The sequence below is a fragment of the Leptonychotes weddellii genome, chromosome 6 (assembly GCF_054177405.1).
Source record: "Leptonychotes weddellii isolate Sample4059 chromosome 6, ASM5417740v2, whole genome shotgun sequence".
Classification (NCBI taxonomy): Eukaryota; Metazoa; Chordata; class Mammalia; order Carnivora; family Phocidae; genus Leptonychotes; species Leptonychotes weddellii.
In genome coordinates, this window is record NC_138374.1 from 77,992,046 (window position 1) to 78,016,132 (window position 24,087).

General features: G+C 40.1%; 1 protein-coding gene across 1 annotated transcript in view; it reads left to right on the forward strand.

Moving 5' to 3' along the window:
- Window positions 1–24,087, forward strand: part of DNAH14 (dynein axonemal heavy chain 14) — a 305,056-nt gene that overhangs the window by 10,267 nt on the left and 270,702 nt on the right. The window contains exons 5-8 of the mRNA XM_081823173.1: window positions 9,230–9,337; window positions 10,179–10,270; window positions 16,208–16,382; window positions 17,027–17,085. Coding sequence (XP_081679299.1) covers window positions 9,230–9,337; window positions 10,179–10,270; window positions 16,208–16,382; window positions 17,027–17,085 — 434 coding nt within the window. The remainder of the gene's footprint in view (window positions 1–9,229; window positions 9,338–10,178; window positions 10,271–16,207; window positions 16,383–17,026; window positions 17,086–24,087) is intronic.

The window sequence follows — 24,087 nt, forward strand, 5'->3', positions numbered from 1 at the left end:
CTCACGGCGCTGGTTTATTTGCCCTTTGTCAGGCCAAGTGATCTCTGTTCTGTTCCTAGGTTCCTGAGTTTGGAGTTTTGTTTTTCAGTCATAACTGAGTAATGAACTCTGAACAGCGGTGCACCTCCTGGTTGCGTAGTATATGCATACGCATCTACATGTACACACACAGAAATAAATGAGCATATATGTCGTTTAATGGAGAGATTTAGATAACCCTTGTAATAAGTTGACATGTTGGATTACATTAATAACATCCGTAGATATTGTGCTTGCGTTCGTGAGATAGACTCCACTAAGATAGCTATAAATCTACATATATCACATGTATATACATTGACACTTGGGATTTGATTTGCTAATATTTTGTTTAGGATATTTGCATTTATGTTCAGGAGTGTTACTGTCTATAAATTTTTTGGTGCATGTGCTTGTTCTTGTCTGTCTCGTCTGTTTTGGGAAGCATTGCTTTTACTTTTCAAGAAGTGGGTTCAATAGTTTTCCTTTATTTCTGAAAGTGTTTGCATAGTGTAAGGATTTTCTGTTCCTTGTATATTTGATAAAGCTCACCTGTAAAGCTCCTTTGGTCTGGTGTCTTTTACTTCTTTGGGGTAAAAGGGAGCCTTTTGAGTACTGTTTTTTTCCCCCTCATCAGCTTTTAGTTTTATTAATCTTGATTATTCTGTTTCTGTTAAGTTCTTCTACTTTTAGCTTGTTCATATTCTGGCCTCTTTATTGAACAAATTAATCTTTAAAATAGTAAATGCATTCAGTACTCTTAAATTTTAATTTCTAAGCTCTAAGAACTACTAAAGCTGCCATCCACCAAGTTTGAATATGTGATTTTCTTTTAAGATTATTTATTTTTTAGAGACAGGCAGAGATAGCCACAGAGATAGCAAGAGAGGGAAGGAGGGGGAGAAGCAGGCTCCTTGCTAAGCAGGGAGCCCCTGGGATCATGACCTGAGCCAAAGGCAGAAGCTTAACAGACTGAGCCATCCAGGTGCCCCTGAATATGTGATATTTTAATTGTTGAATGGTTCTAGAGAGTAATTTCCAGTTTTATTTTCTTTTTAATCCATGGTTGATTTAGGAGTGCTATTTCAAGTTTCCAAATATGGTACATTTTTGAAAGTATTTTTGTTGACTTATTTATTTGTGCTCTACTGGAAACTGGGGTCTGCATAATATTTATTCTCTGATATTTGTGAAGTCTTTTGTTACTTAGGATGTGGTCAATTTTCATAAATGTCTTATGGGATTTGAAAAGTAAATTCCTTGTTATGTACAGAGTTCTTTAATAGGTCAAGCCTATTCGTGAGGGTCAGATCTATTTACTTGTTACTTTTTTGTTCACTTGATCTGTAAATCATTGAGATAGGTGTGTTAAAATATCTCACCATGACCGTTTTTGTGAAATGTCAAATATTCTATCTGGTTTTGCTTTATGAATTTTGAGGCAGTGTTATATAAAAGTTATAAGTTGTAGCTTCTTGATTGTCCCTTCTAGTATTATTGTTGAGATTTCAATTTCTCCTTATTAATGCTTTTCCCTTAAACTCTATTTTGTCTGGCATAATATTGTTAACCAGTTTTCTTTTGGTTTGCATTGGCGTGCTATAGTGTTTTCTGTTCCTTTATTTTTTTATTGTAGTAAAATATGCACAACATAAAATTCATCATTTTAATCATTTTTAAGTGTACAGTTCAGCAGCATTCATACTGTTCTGTAACCATCACCAGCATCCATCTCCAGAATTTATCATCATCCCAAACTGAAATCCCATACCCATTAAACAGTAAATCCCCATTACCCCTTTCTCCAGGTCCTGGTCATCTCTATTCTACTTTTTGTCTCTGTGAATATGGCTGTTGTAGGCATCTCATATAAATAGAAGCATACAATATTGGTTCTTTGTGTTTGGCCTATTTTACTTAGTGTGATGTCTTCAAGGTTTATCCATGGTGTAGCATGTGTCAGAAGAAAAAAAATTTTTTTTTTTTTGGTGAGAATATTTAATTACTACTCTCAACAAATTTCAGTTTACAGTACAGTGTTATTAACTGTAGTCACTATGTTATACATTAGATCTGGAGACCTTATTCATTTATAGCTGAAAGTTTGAATGATATTTCATTGTATATTTATATATACCACATTTTCTTCATCCATCTGCTGACAGATACTTAAATTGTCTCATATCTAGGCCGTTGTGAATAATGCAGTGATCATGGGATTGCAGATGTCTCTTTGAGGTACTGATTTCATTTCCTTTGGATATGTGTCCAGAAGTGGGATTGCTGGGTCACGTGGTAGTTCTATTTTTTTTTTTTCCAGATTTTATTTATTTATTTGAGAGAGAGCACAAGCAGGGGGAGCAGCAGAGGGAGAGGGAGAAGCAGGCTCCCCGCTGATGCGGGGCTTGATCCCAAGACCCTGGGATCATGACCTGCGCCCAAGGCAGATGTTTGACTGATCCACCCAGGCGTCCCATCTATTTTTAATTTTTTGAGGAACTTCCACAGTGGCTGCATCAATTTACATCACTAATAGTGCACAAGCCTTCCCTTTTCTCCACATCCTCACCAATATTTGTTATTTCTTGCTTTTTTGATACCATTCTGACAGGTGGGAGGTGGTATTTGTGGTTTTGATTGGCATTTCCCTGATGATGAGTGATATTGAGGATCTTTTCATGTCTATTGTCCGTCTGGATGTCTTCTTTGGAAAAATGTCTGTTTAGGTCCCTTGCCCATTTTTTATCCAATAATTTGTGGATGTTGTTGCTATTGAGTTGTCTGAGTTTCTTACATATTTTGGGTATTAACTCCTTTTTACATGTAGTTTGATCCCACTCTGTAGTTTGCCTTTCATTTTGTTGATTATTTCCTTTGCTGTTCAGGTTTTTAGTTTGATGTCCCACTTGTTTACTTTTGCTTTTATTACATGTGTTTTTGGTGTCATATCTAAAAAATCATTGCCAAGACCAATGCCAAGGAGCTTTATGTTTTCTTCCAGGAGTTTCGCAATTTCAGGTTTTAAATATAAGTCTTTAATGCATTTTGAGTTAATTTTTGTGTATGGTATAAGGGGTCTAGTTTCATTCTTTTGTATTGGAATATCCAATTTTCTTAACACCGTTTATGAAAGAAACTATCCTTTCCTCATTGTATGTTCTTGGTGCCCTTGTCAAAAATTAGTCGATTGTATATGTGTAGGTTTATTTCTGGACTCTCTGTTCTGTTCCATTGGCTTATGTGTCTATTTTTTTAAAAGATTTTATTTATTTATTTGACAGAGAGAGAGAGGGAGAGAGCATGAGCAGGGACAGAGGCAGAGGGAGAAGCAGGCTCCCCGTTGAGCAGGGAGCCTGATGTGGGGCTCGATCCCAGAACCCTGGTATCATGACCTGAGCTGAAGGCAGACGCTTAACTGACTGAGCCACCCAGGTGCCCCTTCTGGCTATTTTATAGTTCCTTTGTTACTTGCTACCTCCTTTGCCATTTTCCTTTGTGGTTTGATGATTTCCCAGAGTGGTATGCTTTGATTCTTTTCTTTTACCTTTTATGCGTCTACTATAGGTTACCAAAAGGCTTATGTAAAACCACTTCTAGTAATGCTAGTCTGTTTTAAGCTGGAAACAACTTAACTTTGATTGTATACAAAATACCTTTTTCTTCTCCCCCCCACCACACATTTTATGGTTTTGATGTCACAGTTTGCATCTTTTTATATTATGTATACATTAATAAATTATTTTAGCTCTAGTTATTTTTAATACTTGTATCTTTTAATCATTATACTAGAGTTAAGTAATTTGTATAATGCTATTATGGTATTATTCTGAATTTGTCTATATTCTTTTACTGGTAAGTTTTATTCTTCCATATGTTTTCGTATTACTAATTAGCAACCTTGCATTTCAGCCTGAAGAGTTCCCTTTAGCATTTCTTGTAAGGCAGGTCTAATGGAGATGAACTCCTTCAGCTTTTGTTTGAGAAAGTCTTTATCTCTCCTTGATTTCTAAAGGACAACTTTTCTGGGTAAAATAATTCTTCATTGGCAGTTTTTTTTTTTCTTTCAGTACTTTGAATATATCATCCCACTCTCTCCTGGTCTGCAAGGTTTGTGTTGAGAAACCCCTGATTGCCTTATGGGAGTTCCCTTTTACAAGTTGAGTTTCTTTTCTTCTGCTGCTTTCAAAATTCTCTGTCTTCGATTTTTGACAGTTTTAATACAGTGTATCTTAGTGAAGTCCTCTTTGTGTTGAATCTGTATGGGGACTTATTAGCTTCATGCACCTGGATGTCCCACCTTTCGCCCTCCCCATATATGGGAAATTTTCAGCCATTATTTAAAAAAGCTTTTTGCTCCTCTCTCTCTTCTCTTTCTGGAACTCTCATATCCTAATATCGTTTTACTTGATAGTATCTCACAATTTGCATAGGCTTTCTTTAATCTTTTCCATTCTTCTTCCTTTTTCTCTGATTGGATAATTTCAAATGATCTGTCTTTGAGTTCACAGATTTTTTTTTCCTTCAGCCTGATCAAGTTTTCTGTTGATGCTACTGCGTTTTCTTTTCATTAATTGTATTCTTCAGCTACAGAATTGGTTTGGTTCCTTTTTATGATTTCTTTCTCTTGTTGACCTTTTAGTTTGTTCTTGTATTTTTCTGATTTTGTTTGTCTGTGTTCTCTTGTAGCTCACTGAGCTTCCTTAAAACAATTATTTTGAATTCTTTGTCCAGCAATTCATACGTCTCCCATTTTTTGAGGCCTGTGAGTGGAAAATTACTGTATCCCTTTGGTGGTGTCATGTTTCCTTAATTGTGGTAGCTTTATATTGATGTCCAATAATTTCATTGAGCGGTCATCTCTTCCAGAATTAGGGACTGGTTTTGGTGGTTCCAGACCACCTGTGGGTGGGTGCAAAGGCACCCGCTTGGTGGGGTGTGGCAGTTCTGGCTCTAGGGAGGACCCTACAACATAGTTTCCCTGTAGCTTTTTCAGTGAGATCAGTGTTGGTGTAGATTTTAGGGGTTCTCAGTGGGCACGGCTGCAAGTGTTCACAGTGGCAGTGGGGACTATTAAGGTCTTTGCTAGTGAAGTGTGCTAGAGAATTCCTGGTCCTTTTTCCCCTTGTGCAGGGTGTTATGGTTCAGGAGATCCCTCTTGGCACAGGGCTGAGGGCCCTCGTAGTGGTGGTGATACTGGTGTCTGGTGTCTGGGCACTTCTGGGGTACCAGAAGCTCTGAGTCTTCGTGGCTGGTTACCCCCCAGCAGCGGTGGCTCCAGGGCCTGCCACGGAGATGCCTGCAGAGCAGCCATGGGGCTAGGGTTTGGAGCATGGGCCTGTACAGAGCAGCCCAGAAGACGGAGTCTCAAGTGTGCACACGTGTGGAACCAAGGCATGTGTAGGGCTTGGGGTGTGGCTGTGCTGGTCCTGGGGCAGCAGAGTCTCCCTCTCTGGTGTTTCATGGCAGTGGTGCCTGTTGGTGATCTTGGTAGCTGATGCTTCTGGTGTTCTCTGTGGAGCAGCATGGTGGGGTCCACACAACAGACACTAGAGGATCCTCCACCAGGAGCGTTGTGTGGAGTCTGCGCTGTTGTAGGAGCTGCTGAGATCCTCAGTGGCAAAGGCTACCAGGGTCCTCTGCAGAACATGCCACTGGGGACTGGATGGCAGCTCCCGTGTGACTGATACAGACAGCCCACCTTCTTTGTTCTTGGCCAGCCTCTGAGCTCAGCCAGTCTCCCCAGGGATCCTTTCTGTAGAGTTATTCTCTTTTTCTCCCACTGCATTGCTGTAGTTCTTAATTGGACTCGAGCTCTCCCAGGCTTATTTTTGTTCATGGGTAGCTGTCTCTTTGTCCTTTTTTATGGGGGGTGGGGGGGGACGAGTGATATCTCCTACTCCCATTACCTTGTTGATGTCCAGAGGCCTGCTCTCATCTTTGTTTTTTTCTTTTTACTTTCTTAGGATTTATAAAGTTTTGCTTTTTCTAACTTCTTTCGATAGTCTTTCCTTTCTTCTGGTGTAAGTGTTTAAGGCTTTTATTTACCTGTAAGTACCTCTTGAGATGCATCTCACAAGTTTTAAAATTTAATATCTTAGCATTTAGCTCTTAATATTTTGCAATTTTCATTATCATTCTTTGAACCATGAGTTATTTCGACAGGTGTTTCTTCATTTCCAGATTTATGGGATTTCACTCTTTATCGCCTTATTTCTAATCTGATCACAACGTGGTCATTGAATTTGGATTATATGATGATAAAGTGTTTGAAATTTGTTGGGACTTACGTTATGACCCAGTAGGTGGTTAATTTTGAAACTGTGCCATGTGCACAATAAAATACATGCATTCTCCACTTCTCGAGTTGTACATAGTGTATTTGTTAAGTCAGGCTTTAAAATTAGATTATTAAAGTCTGTATACTGGTTTTGTTTGTGTTTCGTTTTGGTGACAGAGGGGGTTGGCCTGATTAACTGAAATGAATTTGTTACGATGGTCTATTATCTACTATATTTATTTGTTTCTCCTTATGGTTCTGCCAGTTTTTGAATTATGTATTTTGTGTTACATATTTGTACTACATATTTTGAAGTTATGTTGTTAGGTGGAAGTTCAGAACTGTCTTATTTTCCTGGTGAAATGAACCTTAATCATTATGTAGTGAACTTCTTTATGTCTAGTGACTCTTTCTACCTTGATATCTACTTTTGTGATAGAAATATAGCTATAATATCTTTATTTTGCCTAATAGTTGCCTGATCTATCTTTTTACTGTCCTTTTCTTGCATTCTTTTTGTATCCTTTGGTTTTACAGATTTGTCTTTTAAATAAGATATAACTGGATTTCCCCTCCCCCCGTTTTTCTGTCTTTGTCTTTTTAGAAAATTTGGTGCATTTGTATTGACTAATTATTAATATGTTTTGGTTTATTTCTGCTACCTTATTTTGTGGTTACCATAGAAGTTTTAAGATGTATGCTAAACTTACCAAAGTGTAAATTTAATTATTTTCCATCTTCCTCCAGAAAAATCAAAAATCTTCCTCCTGACCTCTATGCTGTTGTTTGTCGTGTACTATAGTGCCTTCTCACTTTTAATCCCACAAAAAGTAATTACTCTTTTATGCAGTTAGTGTTTATTTAGCTTTACACATATTCATTACTTCTGCAGATAATTTCTTACATCTTAGACCTGTCATCTCAGGATCATAGTCCTTCTTTTTGAAGTCCTTTACGGTACATTTTATGTATGTCAGTTGATTTTATTTGCCTGAAATGTCTTTATTTTGCCTTCATCTTTGAAAAACATTTTTGCCACGTATAGACTTCTAAATTGACAGTTATTTTTCCATAGCACATTGGAGAGGTTATATCACTGTTTTAGTTTGCGTGTGTGCATGTGTGTGTGCATGCGCACGTTATCAAGAAGCCCAAACTTAGTCTGTGTTTCACTTTAACCTGTCTCTGGCTACTGTTATGATCTCCTCTTTGCCTTTGGCATTCTACAGTTCCACTGTGTTGGAGGGGTGTGTGTGTGTACACGTGCATGTGTACACTTGTATGTTCATCCTGCCTGGAATTGGCGGGACTTTGTGGAACTGTAGGTTGGTGTTCAGAAAACTCAGTCATTATTTTCCCCATTTTCTCTCTTCTTCCAGACTTCTGATGTGTATTAATGTCAGATTTATCATTCTCTCCTGTCTACTATTTAACTTGTCCTTTCATTTTTTTCATCTCTATCCCTTTTTTGACAATTTGTTCAGATCTACCTGAATAAAAATCAGAATACTGTTTGGGAAAGGGAAGGAGGGAATGAATTTTATCTAGGCAACCTACTAAAGTCGAACACAGCTGTCCTTTATTTTTTTGATGTTTTAAATCCCTGTTTTGTGTAAATACATAGTTATGTTTTGCTTCTGATATTTGGGAAGGTTCATGCATCATTTTAGTTCTTCTAGACTTATAACATCATATATATTTCAACCTTTGTTTTGTGATCTATGCACTTTAGGTAGCATTTGTTGGCTCTACATTGTGAAATGAAGAAACTAGAACATAATTAATGCATTTACTTTTTATCTGATACCTCATACCCCCTAATGTTTATTCCATATGTTATAATTGTAGTTCTTTTTATGGGTACCTTTATACTTTTAAATAATATAGTTAAATTTCTGTTATTTTATTTATCACATTTAAGTAGTATCTTTTGATCTCTGTGTATCTGAAAGATGAAGAGCGCTTATGTTCTGTATATTCCACTTACCTCCTCTTCTCTCTTGATTAGTACTTACACTGTTATTTCTATACTACCAAAGTACTGCTTTGTATCAGAAGCTCTATAGTTGTTTTGACCTACTTCTGTGCTTAAATGAATTTAATGCTCTTCCTGTTATTTTCTTTATTACCATATTTTGCCTTCATCACGTGAGGGTAGAATTTATTATCACGTACATTTTACAAGAAGGGTTCATGGATGATCTCTTTACTGAATTTTGCATGTGTGAAAATATTTGTTAGCTTCATACTTACATGAAAACTTGGCTCTGTGTAAACTTCCTAAGCCACTCTTTTCTCCTGAGGAAATGTTCTGGCATTTGTATGTTGCTGTGAAGAAGTGTGAGGTTAACTTGATTTTTTCACTTGTCTGATAGGAAAAAAGAATAACTCATTTGATTTTTTATACCGTTTGATTAATAGTGAGATCAAACAACTTTTCTCTCTTTTTTTTTTTTTTTTGGATGTTTGGTAGTGATGATGATAGCATGGAAATACAAGCTACTCCAAAGTTAAAGTAGATGTTGCAGTTAACATATACTCTCTTGTAGGGGCTGGCATATGATGGCCCATTGGTCAAATCTGGTCTGCCACCTGTTTTTGTAGGTCTGCAAGCTAAGAATGGTTTTTATAAAGGAATAATGGCAAGCAATTTGATGATAAATAACACATTGAATCCCAGTATGTAACATGTTACCCTTCTCAAAAGAATTCTGTGTTCTTCATTAATATATAGGAGTATTTTTAAAAATTGTATTCAACTATTGTCATATTGAATTTCATCAATAAAACATTTGTGGAAATTTGTTTTCTCTCGCTGTATGAATAATGTGTAATATCTTTGATTTTTGCCCTCTGGTCCACAAACCTAAAGTATTTACTCTTTGGCCTTTTTTCAGAAGAATTCTTCTGACCTCTACTCTGTTGTAAATCCAGAATGTGTTTGATTCAGGGATGCTTTTGAATGTAGTGGGAATGTCTCTTGGATCTGAACCTTGTCTCAAGCGTAGGCCCCAGAGTTGTAGCCTTCAGTTCCTGGCTGCAGTAAGTGATCCTTCTGTGGCCATTCTTGGCAGTCTTTGGATCTGATCGGGACCCTTTCTACACCCTGAGTCTCATCACCTGATAGACCAGTCCTGCACTGATAGTGTTGTTGGCTTCATTTTTGATGTGGAAATTTCTATCATTCCTATTCCAGGAAGAACTCCTCTTGCCTCTGGCCTATTTCAGTCTGTCATACTTGATTTGTCTGATGCTTATTCACTTGACAATTAAAGCTTTTTCTACCCCTTCCATGCCTGTGCAGCACATTTTCTTTATTTGGAGGCTTTCTGGACCTTGTTAGATTTCCCTCAGTAATCAGAAAGAGAATGCTTCTTTTTCATATTTCAAAACCCACTCCCTTTTGTTCTGTTCTGTCAAAAGAGTGCTAGTAGTATGTGGATATGGCCTTTTAGAACTTAGTGAATGGTGAAACAAATTTAACAGCTTAGGCCACCAGTTCTGTTGACTTCCCTATGTTCTTTCTGATGATTTTCCCTGAGGAGAGGATCTTAAAACTCAGCATTATCTTCAGGATGGAATTTAAGGTAAATTAGAATTTTATGTACATAAACGCATCAATGTAAGAAAGAAAACCTTGCGTTAGAGAGGAAGGTAGACAGTATGGAGGCTGCCCTGAGAAGGATAACTAGCATAGTGAAGGGTCTGGTAAGCACACTATATGGAAGAAACATTTGAAGGTAATGGAGATATTCAATTAAGCCTAGTGGGAAGTTCAGAACCATATATGCAGTTTTGAAACCAATAGTCATAGCTGTGAAAGCATCTTTTATGTTTAAAAGGTAACGTGAACATATTTTTTTTACAGGCTGTTACTTCATAGTTCTGTTTAGAAAAAAATATTGAAAATATACCCATTGATTTGACAACAGTAAATCCAGACATGGACAAGGAGAAAAGCAACACAAAAGCAAGGTAAAATAAGATATAATAAAATTAAAATTTCAACAATATATGACTAGTGGTAAGCCATTCTGACAATGAAGAATGTACAGTGTCATGTGAGGAATGGATGAGGGTGCCGGAGTTTAGCAAACCTTAGGGAGGGGTTCCTGACAAGAAGGGCAGATTAACACCGGGTTCTTCCCAGACCAGTCTTGGATATGCCAAAAACGTGAGACAGGAGTTGCTGGAAATGAGAAGTTAACCAACAGCTGAAAAACCCTGGGAAGGCCGAAGGTGATTAGGTGTAAGCAGACGGAGAAGAGGTTGGAGAGATTCATGTGCTTCCTTTTTCACATTCCTGTCAGTGGATCAGCATCCACTCAGGAAGAAAATGATGGAGTGAGGAAGTTCTTGAAGAAACAGACTTTTATTTAAACCTGATGGGTTGAACTCATGCTCTTACTGCTTTCCTTCCTGAAATGCCACCAAGTGATCAAAAAGGAGTAAACCCACAAGAGAAGGAAAGAGGAGACAAACACATGGGAGCTGCCCCTGTCGTTTTGGAAGCTTGGGAACAGAAGGATAAGTAATTACTGATTTTGCAGAGCTGGCAGTGCAAACTGAAGGTGGAAAGGTGAAACCCGGAAGCAGCTTCTTCATCCCTGCTGCCACTTGACCTCCTACCTCTAAGGATCCTCTCGAAGTGGCAGTGGCAGCGAAAGCAATAACCTGACAGTTTATAGAAGAAACAGAATGCAGATCCCCTTCCTTAACCTCACTCAGCCAGGAGAATGTTTCTTCCTTCGTTCCAACAGAAGGCATCCAGAATGTGAGGACACCAAACACAGCTGAGAGTACATTACTGTACCCAAGTCATAGGGAACCTTAGTATTCTTCCTGTGCTGGACTTTGAGGAAGCTCACAGCCAGAATCGAAGCATATTATTCTCTGGGAATCTGGCCAGCCAACAGGAAAGATAAGGCCACTTGGGAAAACCTCAACCAAGCCTCAGATATACCACAGTGAAATCTTCCAGTTGACAGATTCCATCAGTGCATGAAGAGTGGTCTCATTGCCGCCTCAGTGATGATTCTTAAATATGAGCAGATGACCCATGATCGTTTGAGGAAAGTTTATAGCTTGACGGAAACTCAAATCATAGAAGCCTGGAGACAATAGACCATGCAGGGAGAAGAAAAGTTCAGTAACAACCAGCACAAGCCTATCCTGGGTTGTCAGGTGACAGAAGAACTAGCATTAAGAGAATAAAAAATAGGGGACATCTGGAGGAAAAAAATAGCTTTTGGAAATTAAATATGTGATAACAGAAATGGAGATTGAGAGCATAGGTGAAAGATAAAGCTGAGAAAGTTCTCCAGAAGGAAAAAGGGAAAGGTAGAGATAGAAAGTAGGAGAGTAAAGATAAGAAGGAGGATACATAGGAGACAAAAATAAGATGATAGAAATAAATTCCAAAAATTACTGTAATCACAGTAAATGCAAATGGGCTACACTTTGGTCTTTTTTTTAAATGTCAAACTGGATTAATGCATGTGTGGAAACATCTTAGAAAGCAAAAGGGTACCAACAGATGAAAAGTAAAAAGATGCTTTCATATTCTCTACTGGGTCGTAGGGAACAATTACAAGACTTCATTGCAGACCGTAAAACTTGTTTAAACAAATTCTCAAAACATCTCAATAGATCTACTTCTTAATCACAGTAGACATCAGTTACAAGAGGTTGACTTGAAAACCAGTCTACATTTGGAAATATGATGTCTGAAAAACAGACACTTTTCTGAAAGAGCCCTGCCCCAGGAGGGAACAATGTAGAACTGAGTCTAGAAAAGCAAGAAACAAGAAGGAGTTGAACTTGCCTGGCTAATCCTGTTGCACTTACAGGCGGTGTGGTGTAGCCGATTCAGCTGTGCAGAGAGAAATTTATAGTCTACAGCTTACATTAGCAAACAAGATAGGCTGGAAAATTAATGAGGTAACAATCCATTCCAAGAAGTTAAGGAGAAAAACCTGAACAGACTAAACCAAAACAAAATCGAGGGAAAGAGATGAGCAGTATCAGAAATTAACAAAATAGAAATCAAAGAGAAAATCGGGAAAAGCAGCCACTGTCGATCAATCGGCAGATCTTTGACGGAACGGAGCAGGAAAAAGGAAGTCACAAGTGGACGGTCAGGGTTGTGCATTGCACAGCTCTAGGAAGCTCCGCTTAGCATGTGTTCTCTCTATGTACTGCCTCCCTGCTTTACAGGGGGAGCGGAGCAGTGCCAGGCAGTGGCTCTGTAACCACTACCAAGGGGGTGGGAGATGGGAGCTCCGTCAGCACAGAAGGGTCTGCAGTTAAAAAGAGGAGAAAATTAACTATTTCATGGTAATTAGTCTGAAACAAAATGTCAACGTTTTAAGAAAAGTATGAACAAAATAGGCTCAATAAGTAATAGGCAAGGTGAACTTTTTAAAGTTTTTATTTAAATTCTAGTTAGTTAACATAGTGTTACTACAGTAGTTTCAGGTGTACAATATAGTGATTCAGCACCTCCAAAGGACACCCAGTGCTCATCGGGACAGGTACACTCCTTAATCCCCATCACCCGTTTCACCCAGCCCCCCCCTCACCCTCACCCCTCTGGTACCTCACTGTGTTCTCTACAGTTAAGAGCCTCTTTCTTGATTTGCCTCTCTCTCTCTTTTGCTCCCCTCTGCTCATTTGATTTGTTTTTTAAATTCCACATGAGTGAAATCATACGGTATTTGTTTTTTTCTGACTTATTTTGCTTAGCACAGTACTCTCTGGTTCCATCCACATCATTGCAAATGGCAAGATTTCATTCCTTTTTATCCACTAAAATTGTTGAATTTGTAGTTATGAATCATGATTGCCTCCCCAACTTCCCCTTCCCCCATAGACCACACATACTAGGCTCAGGCAGATTTCCAGAGTTTCTGAGTTTCTGAGTTCTAACAAATTCAAGAAATGAATAATTCCAATCTTATACAACTGCTTCCACAGAACAGAAAAAGAGAAAATTGTCCCTAAATTGCGCACACACGTTGGGCGGGGGCAACAGGAGGGAGAGAGAGAAACTTAAGCAGACTCTGTGCTGAACTCGGAGCCTGAGCTGGGGCTCAGTCTCATGACCCTGAGAGCACAACCTGAGCCTAAACCAAGAATCCAATGCCCAACCCACTGTGCCACCCAGCGCCCCCATTTATACAATCTTCTAAGTCAGTTTCATTCATAACCTTAGAAGCAGAAAACCCTGAATAAGATACTAACCTACAGGTTACAGTAGCATATAAAAAGGGATGATACACCAAGATCAAATTGAATAGCTTATCTCAAAAATGCAAGGTTAGTTCAACATTAGAAAGTGCATCAATACCAATTACCATTAATATAGTAAAGGAAGAAAAGCCTTTGATAAAATGGATTATCTCTTAATGATAAAAACCTTTAGCAAACTACATGATTAAGGGCATTTACCAAAAACCTGAAGCAAGTATTTTTAATGGTCGGGTCTTAAAAGTGTTCCTTTTAAGTTGAGAAAAGTGGCAAGAGATACTTGCTATTGCCACTTCTGTGTGACATCCTATTAAAGGTCCTAAGTCAATAAGACAAGAAAAAAAAAAAAAAAGATGAAAGCTGGAAGGTTTGAAAAAGGAGAAACAAACCATAATCATTTTTAGATGATATGATGTCTAGTAAGAGAGTACAAAAGAATTTACAGTTTTGTAATTAATAAGTTAATTTAACTTAGCAAGGCTGCTAGTTTAAAATCAGTGTATGTAAGTGAATTTCGTTCCTATAGTCCAGCAATAGATCGAAAACTTAATTTTAATCATAACTACCATCTGTAATAGTAATGAAAAACCCAGGGGCGCCTGGGTGGCTCAGTCGTTAAGCGTCTGCCTTCGGCTCAGGTCATGATCTCAGGGTCCTGGGATTGAGCCCCGCATCGGGCTCCCTGCTCGGCGGGAGGCCTGCTTCTCCCTCTCCACTCCCCCTGCTTGTGTTCCCTCTCTCGCTGTATCTCTCTCTGTCAAATAAATAAAAATCTTTAAAAAAAAAAAAAAGTAATGAAAAACCCAGTACCTAGGAAAAATCGTGTGTTTGGCCTTTGTGGAGAAAATAACAAAATTTAATTGAGAATGCAACAAAATTTATATGGAAAAGCAAAAGGCCAAGGATATGTAAGCACTCTTTAAGAAAAAAATTTGGAGGCATGAACCTACAGCTGTGACAACTATAGCAATTAAAGCAGTGGGATAGAAAAACAAGGATAGACAAATAAAAATAAAGAACCAGAGGTGGATACTTGTATACTTTGGAGTGATGCAGACTTGTATACAATTGTATACCTGGAGTTACAGGTCAGGGAAGGAAAAGATGGGGGTGTTCATTAATACGTGGTGACAATTGCATATCGTTATGGGGTGGGAGCAGGGAGAATTGGATCTGACTTTCACATCATACCCCAAACTCAAGGATGAACTATAAGACTTGTGGAACGCAAAACTTTAAAACTATTTGGAAAAATAAGAGTTTTGTCAAGATTGAAGTAAGGACAGATTTCTTAAGAATAAACACAGATTGTAGGGGCGCCTGGGTGGCTCAGTTGTTAAGTGTCTGCCTTCAGCTCAGGTCATGGTCCCAGGGTCCTGGGATCGAGCCCCACATCGGGCTCCCTGCTCGGCGGGAAGCCTGCTTCTCCCTCCCCCACTCCCCCAGCTTGTGTTCCTTCTCTTGCTGTGTCTCTCTCTGTCAAATAAATAAATAAATAAAATCTTTAAAAAAGAAAAGAATAAACACAAATTGTAGATGCAAAGATAGATAAATTAGGTTATATTAAAGTGAAGAACTTAGATTTATGAAGACTTCATCAAGAAAGTGAGAAGTTGAGTCCAAACCAGAAGAGGTTTTTAGCACATGTAAAATGACAAAAGATTACCTTATAAAATGTGTAAAGAACTTCTGAACATTGTTAAGAAAATGGTATACAATTCACTATAAAAAAAAGAAAAAAGGATATGGATTAGACATTTCAACAAAGAGGAAACTGTTCAAGGTGTTTATAAACCAAAGGGGACTCAGAATGCTCAAGGGAGAAGGGTTTAAGAATACCTAATAAAGGTATCCATGAACAAGTATGAAGAAGTCGTGTTCTGTCTTTGAAGAGAAAGTTTGCCTTCTTATTCATGTGACTAAATATTTTTGTTTAATATACCAATGGGTAGTTTTGCCCACTGAGCAGCATGTGAGGATCTACAGAGCTCTGCATTTCCTCCACCTTGCAAAAATATGGTCTATGGCATAAGTCAGCTGTAGGCACTGATTTTGGATTCTGTTCTTATGAAAAGATTTTCTAACATTTACAAATAGGCAGTTGGCTAATGTATTGTGAAATATTTGGTTTTAGTCTTGATAAGGGTGGTTGTTGGTGTTGGTTTTATAAAGAAGGGTAATATATGAGTATTGAATTTCAAAAAACTGTATTCTGACCTCACTCTGCTGCTAATTGGTTAATATTTCATCTTTTAAGTTAGATGAGGATTCTTAAGTCCTTTCCAGCATTAAAATTTCCATGATAATATCAGACCTCTTTTGATTTAACTAGACTCTCCATGTTTCAGACCTGCTTTTTATATTTTTTATTATTTATTTATTAAATTTTTTTTTTTTTTTTTTAATTTTTAAGTAGGCTCCACATCCAGCATGGAGCCCAGGGCAGGGCTTGAACTCACAACCCTGAGATCAAGACCTGAGCTGAGATCAAGAGTCGGACACTTAACTGACTGAGCCCCACAGGTGCCCTCAGATCTGCTTTTTAAAGTGTATCAAAAATTGCTTGAAAGGATAGATATCATATTGTAAAGTACAGTATAAGGATTTAAACTTTGAGTCCTAGAGTTTGTTAACCATAGTGTCTTACTTTCTTTGTCATATTAGACTTCAAAAATATGAAGAGCAAGAATATGAAGATGTCACACTGTCAGAGGATCAACCAGCTAAAGTAGCAGAAAAAGAAACCTCGAAATATAAAACATTCAGAATGCTTTCTGTACCCTTGAAGTCAGAGGAAACAGGAGAAATCTGTCAAGATTACTACTCTCCAGGCATGCCAGTTTATGTTTTCTTTTATGGAGATGGAAAGAAGTTTTCATAGCATTAACTTAAGAATAACGAGTGAACTACATTGCAGTACTAGTCTATTTTCAGAGTACGAAGTTCGGTACTTTATTGATTTCGTTAGTCGTAGCTGTTGGTGAGATCTTCAGATATAGAGCTTGTCTCTTAAAAGGAACGTGATCTAAGTAATCCTCACCATAAAAATAACAGTGCTATCGCTGCCACCGCCAAGAATATCTGACATTTCTGGAGCAACTTAGAGTTGACCTCACTCTTGCCTGCATGTCATCTTTCTTGGGGTTTGTGTGAGGTGAGGACCCTCAAGTTGGGTCCGCGTTCCCTGAAGGCCCTGCTGCCTTCTGGCTGTGCTGTGACCTCCTCTGTGCTCTTGTCTGCCGGGGCCCTGACTGCTCCTTCATGGGCCCCTGTTCGTCTTCCTTCCCTCCACTTGTTTCCCCCAACTGCACTATTAACAGTATGTAAAACGATTTGTTCAACCACACTTCCTTTTTTACCCTGCTCTTCTCTATCCTCACTTTTACAAAGCTTGCTCTTTGATCTCCATCCATGGCCCCTTCTCCCCCCAGCAGCCTGTTAGCTGTGTCCCTAACTCTTCCCACTTCCCTCCTCTGCTCCTAGGTTGGCAGAACTGCAACTCAGTATAATTGTCCATTTTCCCGGCCTTCCCCCTCATACCGGTAAGCCTTTTTGCAGAAAACTTTCTCACTCACATGGGTTCGTTCTTTTCCTGAATCGTGGTCTCCAGCATCAGTGGGGCGTTCAGCACTGCCTGGTGCCCTTTTATGTCTCCATTGAGCTTTGCCTCTCATTACTCACTGCATCTCTTTACACTGTCACAGTTTAACCATAAGCCTGTCCTTGATTATGCTTCCTACTTTATAAAAAATAAAAATAGAAGGAATCAAAGGGAAACCTCTAACTTGCAGCTCCCTGGCCCCATTTTGGTACTTGTCTCACTTCTGCAGCTCCTTTTTTGCCACGTCTTCAGGAATGTGGGGTCATCTTCCATTCTGATAGCTCTTCTCTGTCCATGCATAAACACGCTGCAGGCTCCCTGTCTTCGACCAAACAGCCCAGCACCACTGTTGGGCCTGTGATGCCTTTTTACACGAAAAGAGCAGGCCCCCTCCCCCCCACACACTTCCTTCTCCTTCCCTCCTCACGTGAGTTCCGACTCCCATTCCACTCCCCCAGTGTCACCAGATACCTCCACATGGCTAATTCCTAGTAAAAAGAATTAGTCTGTACATCAAATAATCTTTCTCTTACTGGACTAGTCTACAACATTTTATTCTTTTGACCACTTCCTTCCTTCCCTTTCCCTTGACTTCTGAGGAGACTACTCTGTCGGCTCTCTGTCTACTTTTCTGTCTGCTCTCTTTTGGTCTCTTTCATGGATCTTTATTTCTTTATCTGCCCTTTAAATGTTGTTGCTTTTCAGGTTTTTTAGGTTCTGCCAAAATTAGTGTTCCCTCTGTGGACTAGACCATAGCTTGACGATTTTAAATAACAATACATTTTTTAAAAATTTCTTATTAAGTATATACCCAGAGCATGTAGGTGCTTCTTGCAGTTGCCTTTAGTCTCTGTCTGAATATGGTATGTTTGCTTTTCTGAAGGAGCCTAAGAACTTTGGCATACATTGGGCAAGAATGTTTTATCTGACAGATTAAGACAGAGAGAGTGCCTGGGCCTTCTAGCTAAGTGTTTGCAGGCCTGACAAAGCTTCCTTTCCAGCAGAGTGGAAATTAGAAGTACCCTGACCCTTCTGTTACTTTCCTCAGTAAAGAGGGAGCAGAAGTACAAGCTGGATAGGAATACAAGGGCCAGGCCGAGCAACAGCTTGTTGGCTTTGTTAGGGATTTGGGGCGTTATACCATGAAGATAAAAGCCACAGAAAGGTTTTACACCAAGAGTTAACACGATCAGATTTCTGCTTTGCAGAGATCACTGGCTGCAGACTGAAGAATAGATTGGAAGGGAACAGGAATTGATACTGGAGCTCAGTTACGAGGCTTTGGATATTCTGAAGGTAGGATTATCAATTAGGGTAATGGGTTGGTGAGAGAGAGGTGGTGTCAAAGGTGATAGCTAGGTTTCTGGTTTGGTATAATGAATAGTGGTGCCACTCTCTGAGATAAGAAGCCCTGAAGAAGGGATTTGGGGACGAATCATGGTTCAGTTTGGGTCATGTTGCATTTGAACTACCTTCGGTCCATTCCAGTGGGGATGTCAGGGAAGCAGTTGACTATATGTGTCTGGGGCTCAGAGAAGCCAGGGCTGAGGTGATGCATTTGGAGTAATTATGTGGGTGGAAACTTAAGGCACAGCCATGGGTGAGATGGCCTCAGGAAAGTGTCTGAAGTGACACAGAGACAGGGCCAAAGAACTGTAGCAGCTCTGGCCTGGATAAAGGAGGGTGGCTGCAGTGCACACACGGGGATGGTCAGAGTCAGGCTAGAGAGAGTGATGAGCAAGAGGGTGGCTGTGGGGTATCATAGAAGCCAAAGGAAAAAATGTCATCAAAAATGAAGGAGTAGGTCCTGGTTCATGTTGCTGATGTAAAAGGATCCTGAATTCACCTCTTCCCACAGACACACCAAATCTACAGCCACATATGTGACAGTTTTCTCTGGAAAACACCCCAAAACTAGCTGGTCAACTCCTGCACGGTGGGTGAATAAAGAAAAAAGCCACTTCAAAATGGGTAGGAGAGGCCAAGACACAGTCTCACTGTAAACCATACCCGTGGTACAGCAACCCACATTCAGGAGTGAACTCACAATCCTGAGCTGCTCCCTGAGGAGCATAGAGTTGGAACCCCCACATTGGGCACCTCAACTTTTAAGACTTGCGCCTGAGAGATGAGCCCCCAAACCAGCTAGCTTTGAAAGCCAGGGCTTGGATCCACGAGACCTACAAGGCTACACTGAACTGAGAAACAGTTCTTAAAGGGCTCGTGCAGGCTTGCCACCCCAGGGCCCAGTGCACAGGCAGGTGGGAGACTAAAAATTCCCAGTTGTTCAGTGAAAGAGGCCTATTTGCTTATGTTAAAGCTTTGCTCTGAGGGTCAGGCTTCTGATTTAACATACATCCAAGTGCCTACTGAAATGTTCTCCAAAAATGGAAGCTGGCAGATGCCATCCTTACCCTTTCCCTCTCCCTCGCTCCAGGTCCCCAGTATCTCCCAGAAAGGAGCATGTCCTCTCATCTGATTTTTGTGGCTGCCACCCTGGGGATACCACTAGATGTCCTGACTGGTGGCCAGAGGGCCTATACTCTCAGGTCCCATAGTCCTGTAGTAAGTGGAGAAAGAGTTCTTAACTGGCTCCACCCAGGGCCCAGCCCAGACCCAGCAGACTGAAACACACCCCCAGTCTCTCTGGGAGAGGGGCCTATTGGCTTGTCCTGGAGCTTCAGCCTGCAGGACAGGCTTCTTGTTTGGGGCACATCTAAGAGCCTACCTAGGTACTGTCCAGGGACAGAGGCCAGTGGGCACCATCTTGGTGCTCTCCTTCTGCTTCATTCTGGGTCACTGGGATCTCCTGGGGTGGGAACGTGTGCACTGGTCTGGCACCCTGATTTTTGCATCTGCCACGTAGGAGACGCCTTTTGACCTCCTGGCTCTGGTGACCATGGGGCTTGCACATGTGAGTCCTGGTGAACTGTTACAAGTGAAGAAACATTTCTTACAGGCTCCCTGTCCCCCAGGGCACAGAGCAGAGATAGCATACTGAGGTGCACCCACAGTCTGGGAGAATAATGTTGTAATGAGGGGGTAGGTTAATCACTTATATGCTAGTTTGAAGGTTAAAAGATAAAAGTAGTAAAAAGAACTACAAACACAAAATTTTGTTAATGGATACAGAGGATAAAAAGATGTAAATTGTGGGTGCCTGGGTGGCTCAGTTGTTAAGCGTCTGCCTTCGGCTCAGGTCATGATCCCAGAGTCCTGGGATTGAGTCCCACATCGGGCTTCCTGCTCAGTGGGAAGCCTGCTTCTCCCTCTCCCACTCCCCCTGCTTGTGCTCCTGCTCTCGCTGTCTCTCTTTCTGTCAAATAAATAAATAAAATCTTTAAAAAAAAAAAGATGTAAATTGTGAACATCAAAGACATAAAAATGTGGGATGGAGGAGTAAAAATGTAGAATTTTAGAATGCATTCAAACTTAAGTTGCTATCGACAAATAGGTTGTTATAAATATAAGTTGTTTTATGTAAGCCTCATGATAAGCACAATACAAAAACCAATAGTAGATACACAAAAGATAGAGAGATGTAAGAATACACTATAGAAAGCCCTCAGATCACAAAGGAAGAGGACAAGAGGAGAAGAAAGGAACAAAGGAATTACAAAACAGCCAGAAATCAGTTGTCATTCTTTTAAATGTAAATGTACTAATTCTCCAAACAGAAGATACAGAATGGCCAAATGGAGTTAAGAAAAAATGACCTATCCATATGCTCCTTACAAGAGTCCCACTTCAGTTGCACAAACATGCACAGACTAAAATGAAAGGATGGAAAAGATTCCATGCAAATGGAAACCAGAAGCTGTGGTCATAATTGACTGTAATGAGACAAAGAGTCAGTATATAATGATGATGATAAAGGGGCCAATAGAGCAGGAGATTATAACATTTGTAAATATGAACTCAACATAAGGGCACCTACATACATTATTAACAGACCTAAAATTGATAAAAAGACAGGAATAGTGGGGGACTTTAACACTGCACTTAAATCAATGGGACAGATCATCCAGACAAAAACAAAAAAGTCCCCCAAAACAATAAGGAAACATTGGTGTTAACATGTAAGCCCAGATGGATTTAATAGATGTAGTAGAACATTTCATCCAAAAGCAGCAGACTACACATAACTTCTCAAGTGTTTGTGGGATGGACGTTCACCAAGATAGATCACACAACAGGCCACAAAACAAGTCTCAATAAATTTAAGCAGGTTGAAATCATGCCAGGTATCTTTTCTGCCACAATGGTAAAAAAACAAAACAAAACAAAACCTAGAAATAAGTTAGAAAAAGAAAACTGGAAGATTCGCAAACATGGAGATTAAGCAACGTGCTACTGAACAACCAAAGGCTAGGGCACCTGGGGTGGCTCAGTTGGTTAAGTGTCTGCCTTTGGCTCAGGTCATGATCCCAGGGGCCTAGGATTAAGCCCCGCATTGGGCTCCCTGTTCAGCAGGGAGCCTGCTTCTCCCTGTCTATGCCACTCCTCCCGCTGTGAGCTCTCTGTGTCTCTCAAATAAAATCTTAAAAAAAAAAAAACTGGAGGGGGAGGAGCAAGATGGCGGAGGAGTAGGAGACCTAAATTTCGTCTGGTCCCAGGAATTCAGCTAGATAGGGATCAAACCATTTTGAACACCTACAAACTCAACAGGAGATCGAAGAAAAAAATAGCAACAACTCTCTGAACAGAAATGCGACCACTTTCTGGAAGGTAGGACATGCGGAGAAGTGAATCCGAGGCGATATACGGGAAGATAGACCATGGGGAGAGGGAGCCTCCGTCAGCCGGCTACTGGCAAGTGATAGAGCAGCAAAGCACAAAATGGGAACTTTTAGAAGTCGACTCCGCTGAGGAACGTCGCTCCAGTGGCTAAGTGGGGGGTGGAACCCTCACGGGACAGTGTGGTCTCAGGACCCTGGGGGTCACAGAAAGACGGGGGGTGCCTGAGTGCAGCAGAGCTCCCAGGTATCAGAGCAGGGAAGCCGGCTGCAGAAACGGAGCCGAGGAGTGGGCTCTCAGCTCGAGGTTGCCATAAACCATGATCTGCGGCACAGTTGGGCCCCTGCTCCTCCAGCAGAGACCCAACAAATAGCAAATCCGGGGAGACTCCCTTCCTGTCCCGGGAGGAGCGGCGCGGGAGCGAACCGCAGGGATCTGCTGGGTTTGGAGACTCCACACGGGGTCGGTTGCCAGAGATAGAAACGCTCGGTCACAGGCCAGGTGAGCACAGAGTGCGGCCAGAGACCTGGGAGACGGGAGTGATTGACTGCTTTTCTCTGGGAGCGCACTGAAGAGTGGGGCCCGAGTTCTCGGCTCCTCCGGGGTGGAGATTGGGAGGTCGCCATTTCACTCTCATCCTCCAAAGCTGTACGGAAAGCTTGCAGGGAACAAAAGCTCCCGAGAGCAAACCCAAGCAGATGACTTAGCCCGTACCTGGCAAGGGTGTGGCAATTCTGCCTCTGGCAAAGACATCTGAGAACCACGGCAACAGGCCCCTCCCCCAGAAGATCAGCAAGAACAGCCAGACAAGACCAAGTTTACCGATCAATGAGAATGGCAGAACTCCAGCACTAGGGGAATACAGCACATAGAATTCATGGCTGTTTTCCCATGATTCTTTAGTCTTTCAAAGTAAATTTTTAAAATTTTTTTTTCTTTTTCTTTTTTCTTCTTTTTCTCTTTTTCAACCAACATCTTATCAATTCCTTTTTTAAAAAATATTTTTTATTTTTCATTTTTAGAGTCATATTCTATCCCTTCATAGTAGTTAACCTTATTTTTGGAATATATATTTATAAGTTGTTCTCTTTTTAAAATTTTGGGATACAGTTTCTTCTAACAGACCAAAATACACCCTAAATCTCTAGTGTATGGCTTCGTTCCAATTTCCTGCCTGATCACAGTCTCTCCCTTTTTTTTTTTAAATCCTCTTCCTTTTTTCAACCAACAACTTATCAATTCCTGTTATAAAATCTTTTATAATTTTCATCTTTACAGTCATATTCCATCCCTTCATCGTACTTACCCTTATTTTTGTACATATATAAGTTTTTCTTTCTTTAAAATTTTGGGAGGCACTTTCTTCTAACAGACCAAAATATGCCCAAAATCTAGTATGTGGCACTGATCTATGCACCAGCCTGATCATATTTGATCATATTCTTTTTTTTTTTAATCTTTTTCTTTTTTCCTTTTTCTTTCTTTCCCTTTCTTTTCCCCAGTTTCAGGTCTCTTCTAATTTGTTTAGTGTATATTTTTCTGGGGTCATTGTTACCCTGTTAGCATTTTGTTCTCTCATTCATCTATTATCTTCTGGACAAAATGACAAGGCGGAAAAAATCACCTCAAAAAAAAGTACAAGAGGCAGTACCAACTGCCAGGGACCTAATCAGTACGGACATTAGTAAGATGTTGGAACTAGAGTTCAGAATGACGATTTTAAAGATACTAGCTGGGCTTGAAAAAAGTATGGAAGATATTAGAGAAACCCTTTCTGGAGAAATAAAAGAACTAAAATCTAACCAAGTCGACATCAAAAAGGCTATTAATGAGGTGTAATCCAAAATGGAGGCTCTAACTGCTAGGATAAATGAGGCAGAAGAGAAAATTAGTGATATAGAAGACCAAATGATGGAAAATCAAGAAGCTGAGAAAAAGAGAGATAAACCACTACTGGATCACGAGGGCAGAATTCGAGAGAGAAGTGATACCATAAGATGAAACAATATTAGGATAATCGGGATCCCAGAAGAAGAAGAAAGAGAGAGAGGGGCAGAAGGTGTATTGGAGCAAATTATAGCAGAGAACTTCCTTAATTTCGGGAAGGAAACACGCATCAAAATCCAGGAGGCACAGAGAACCCCCCTCAAAGTCAATAAAAATAGGTCAACTCCCCGACATCTAATAGTAAAACTTACGAGTCTCA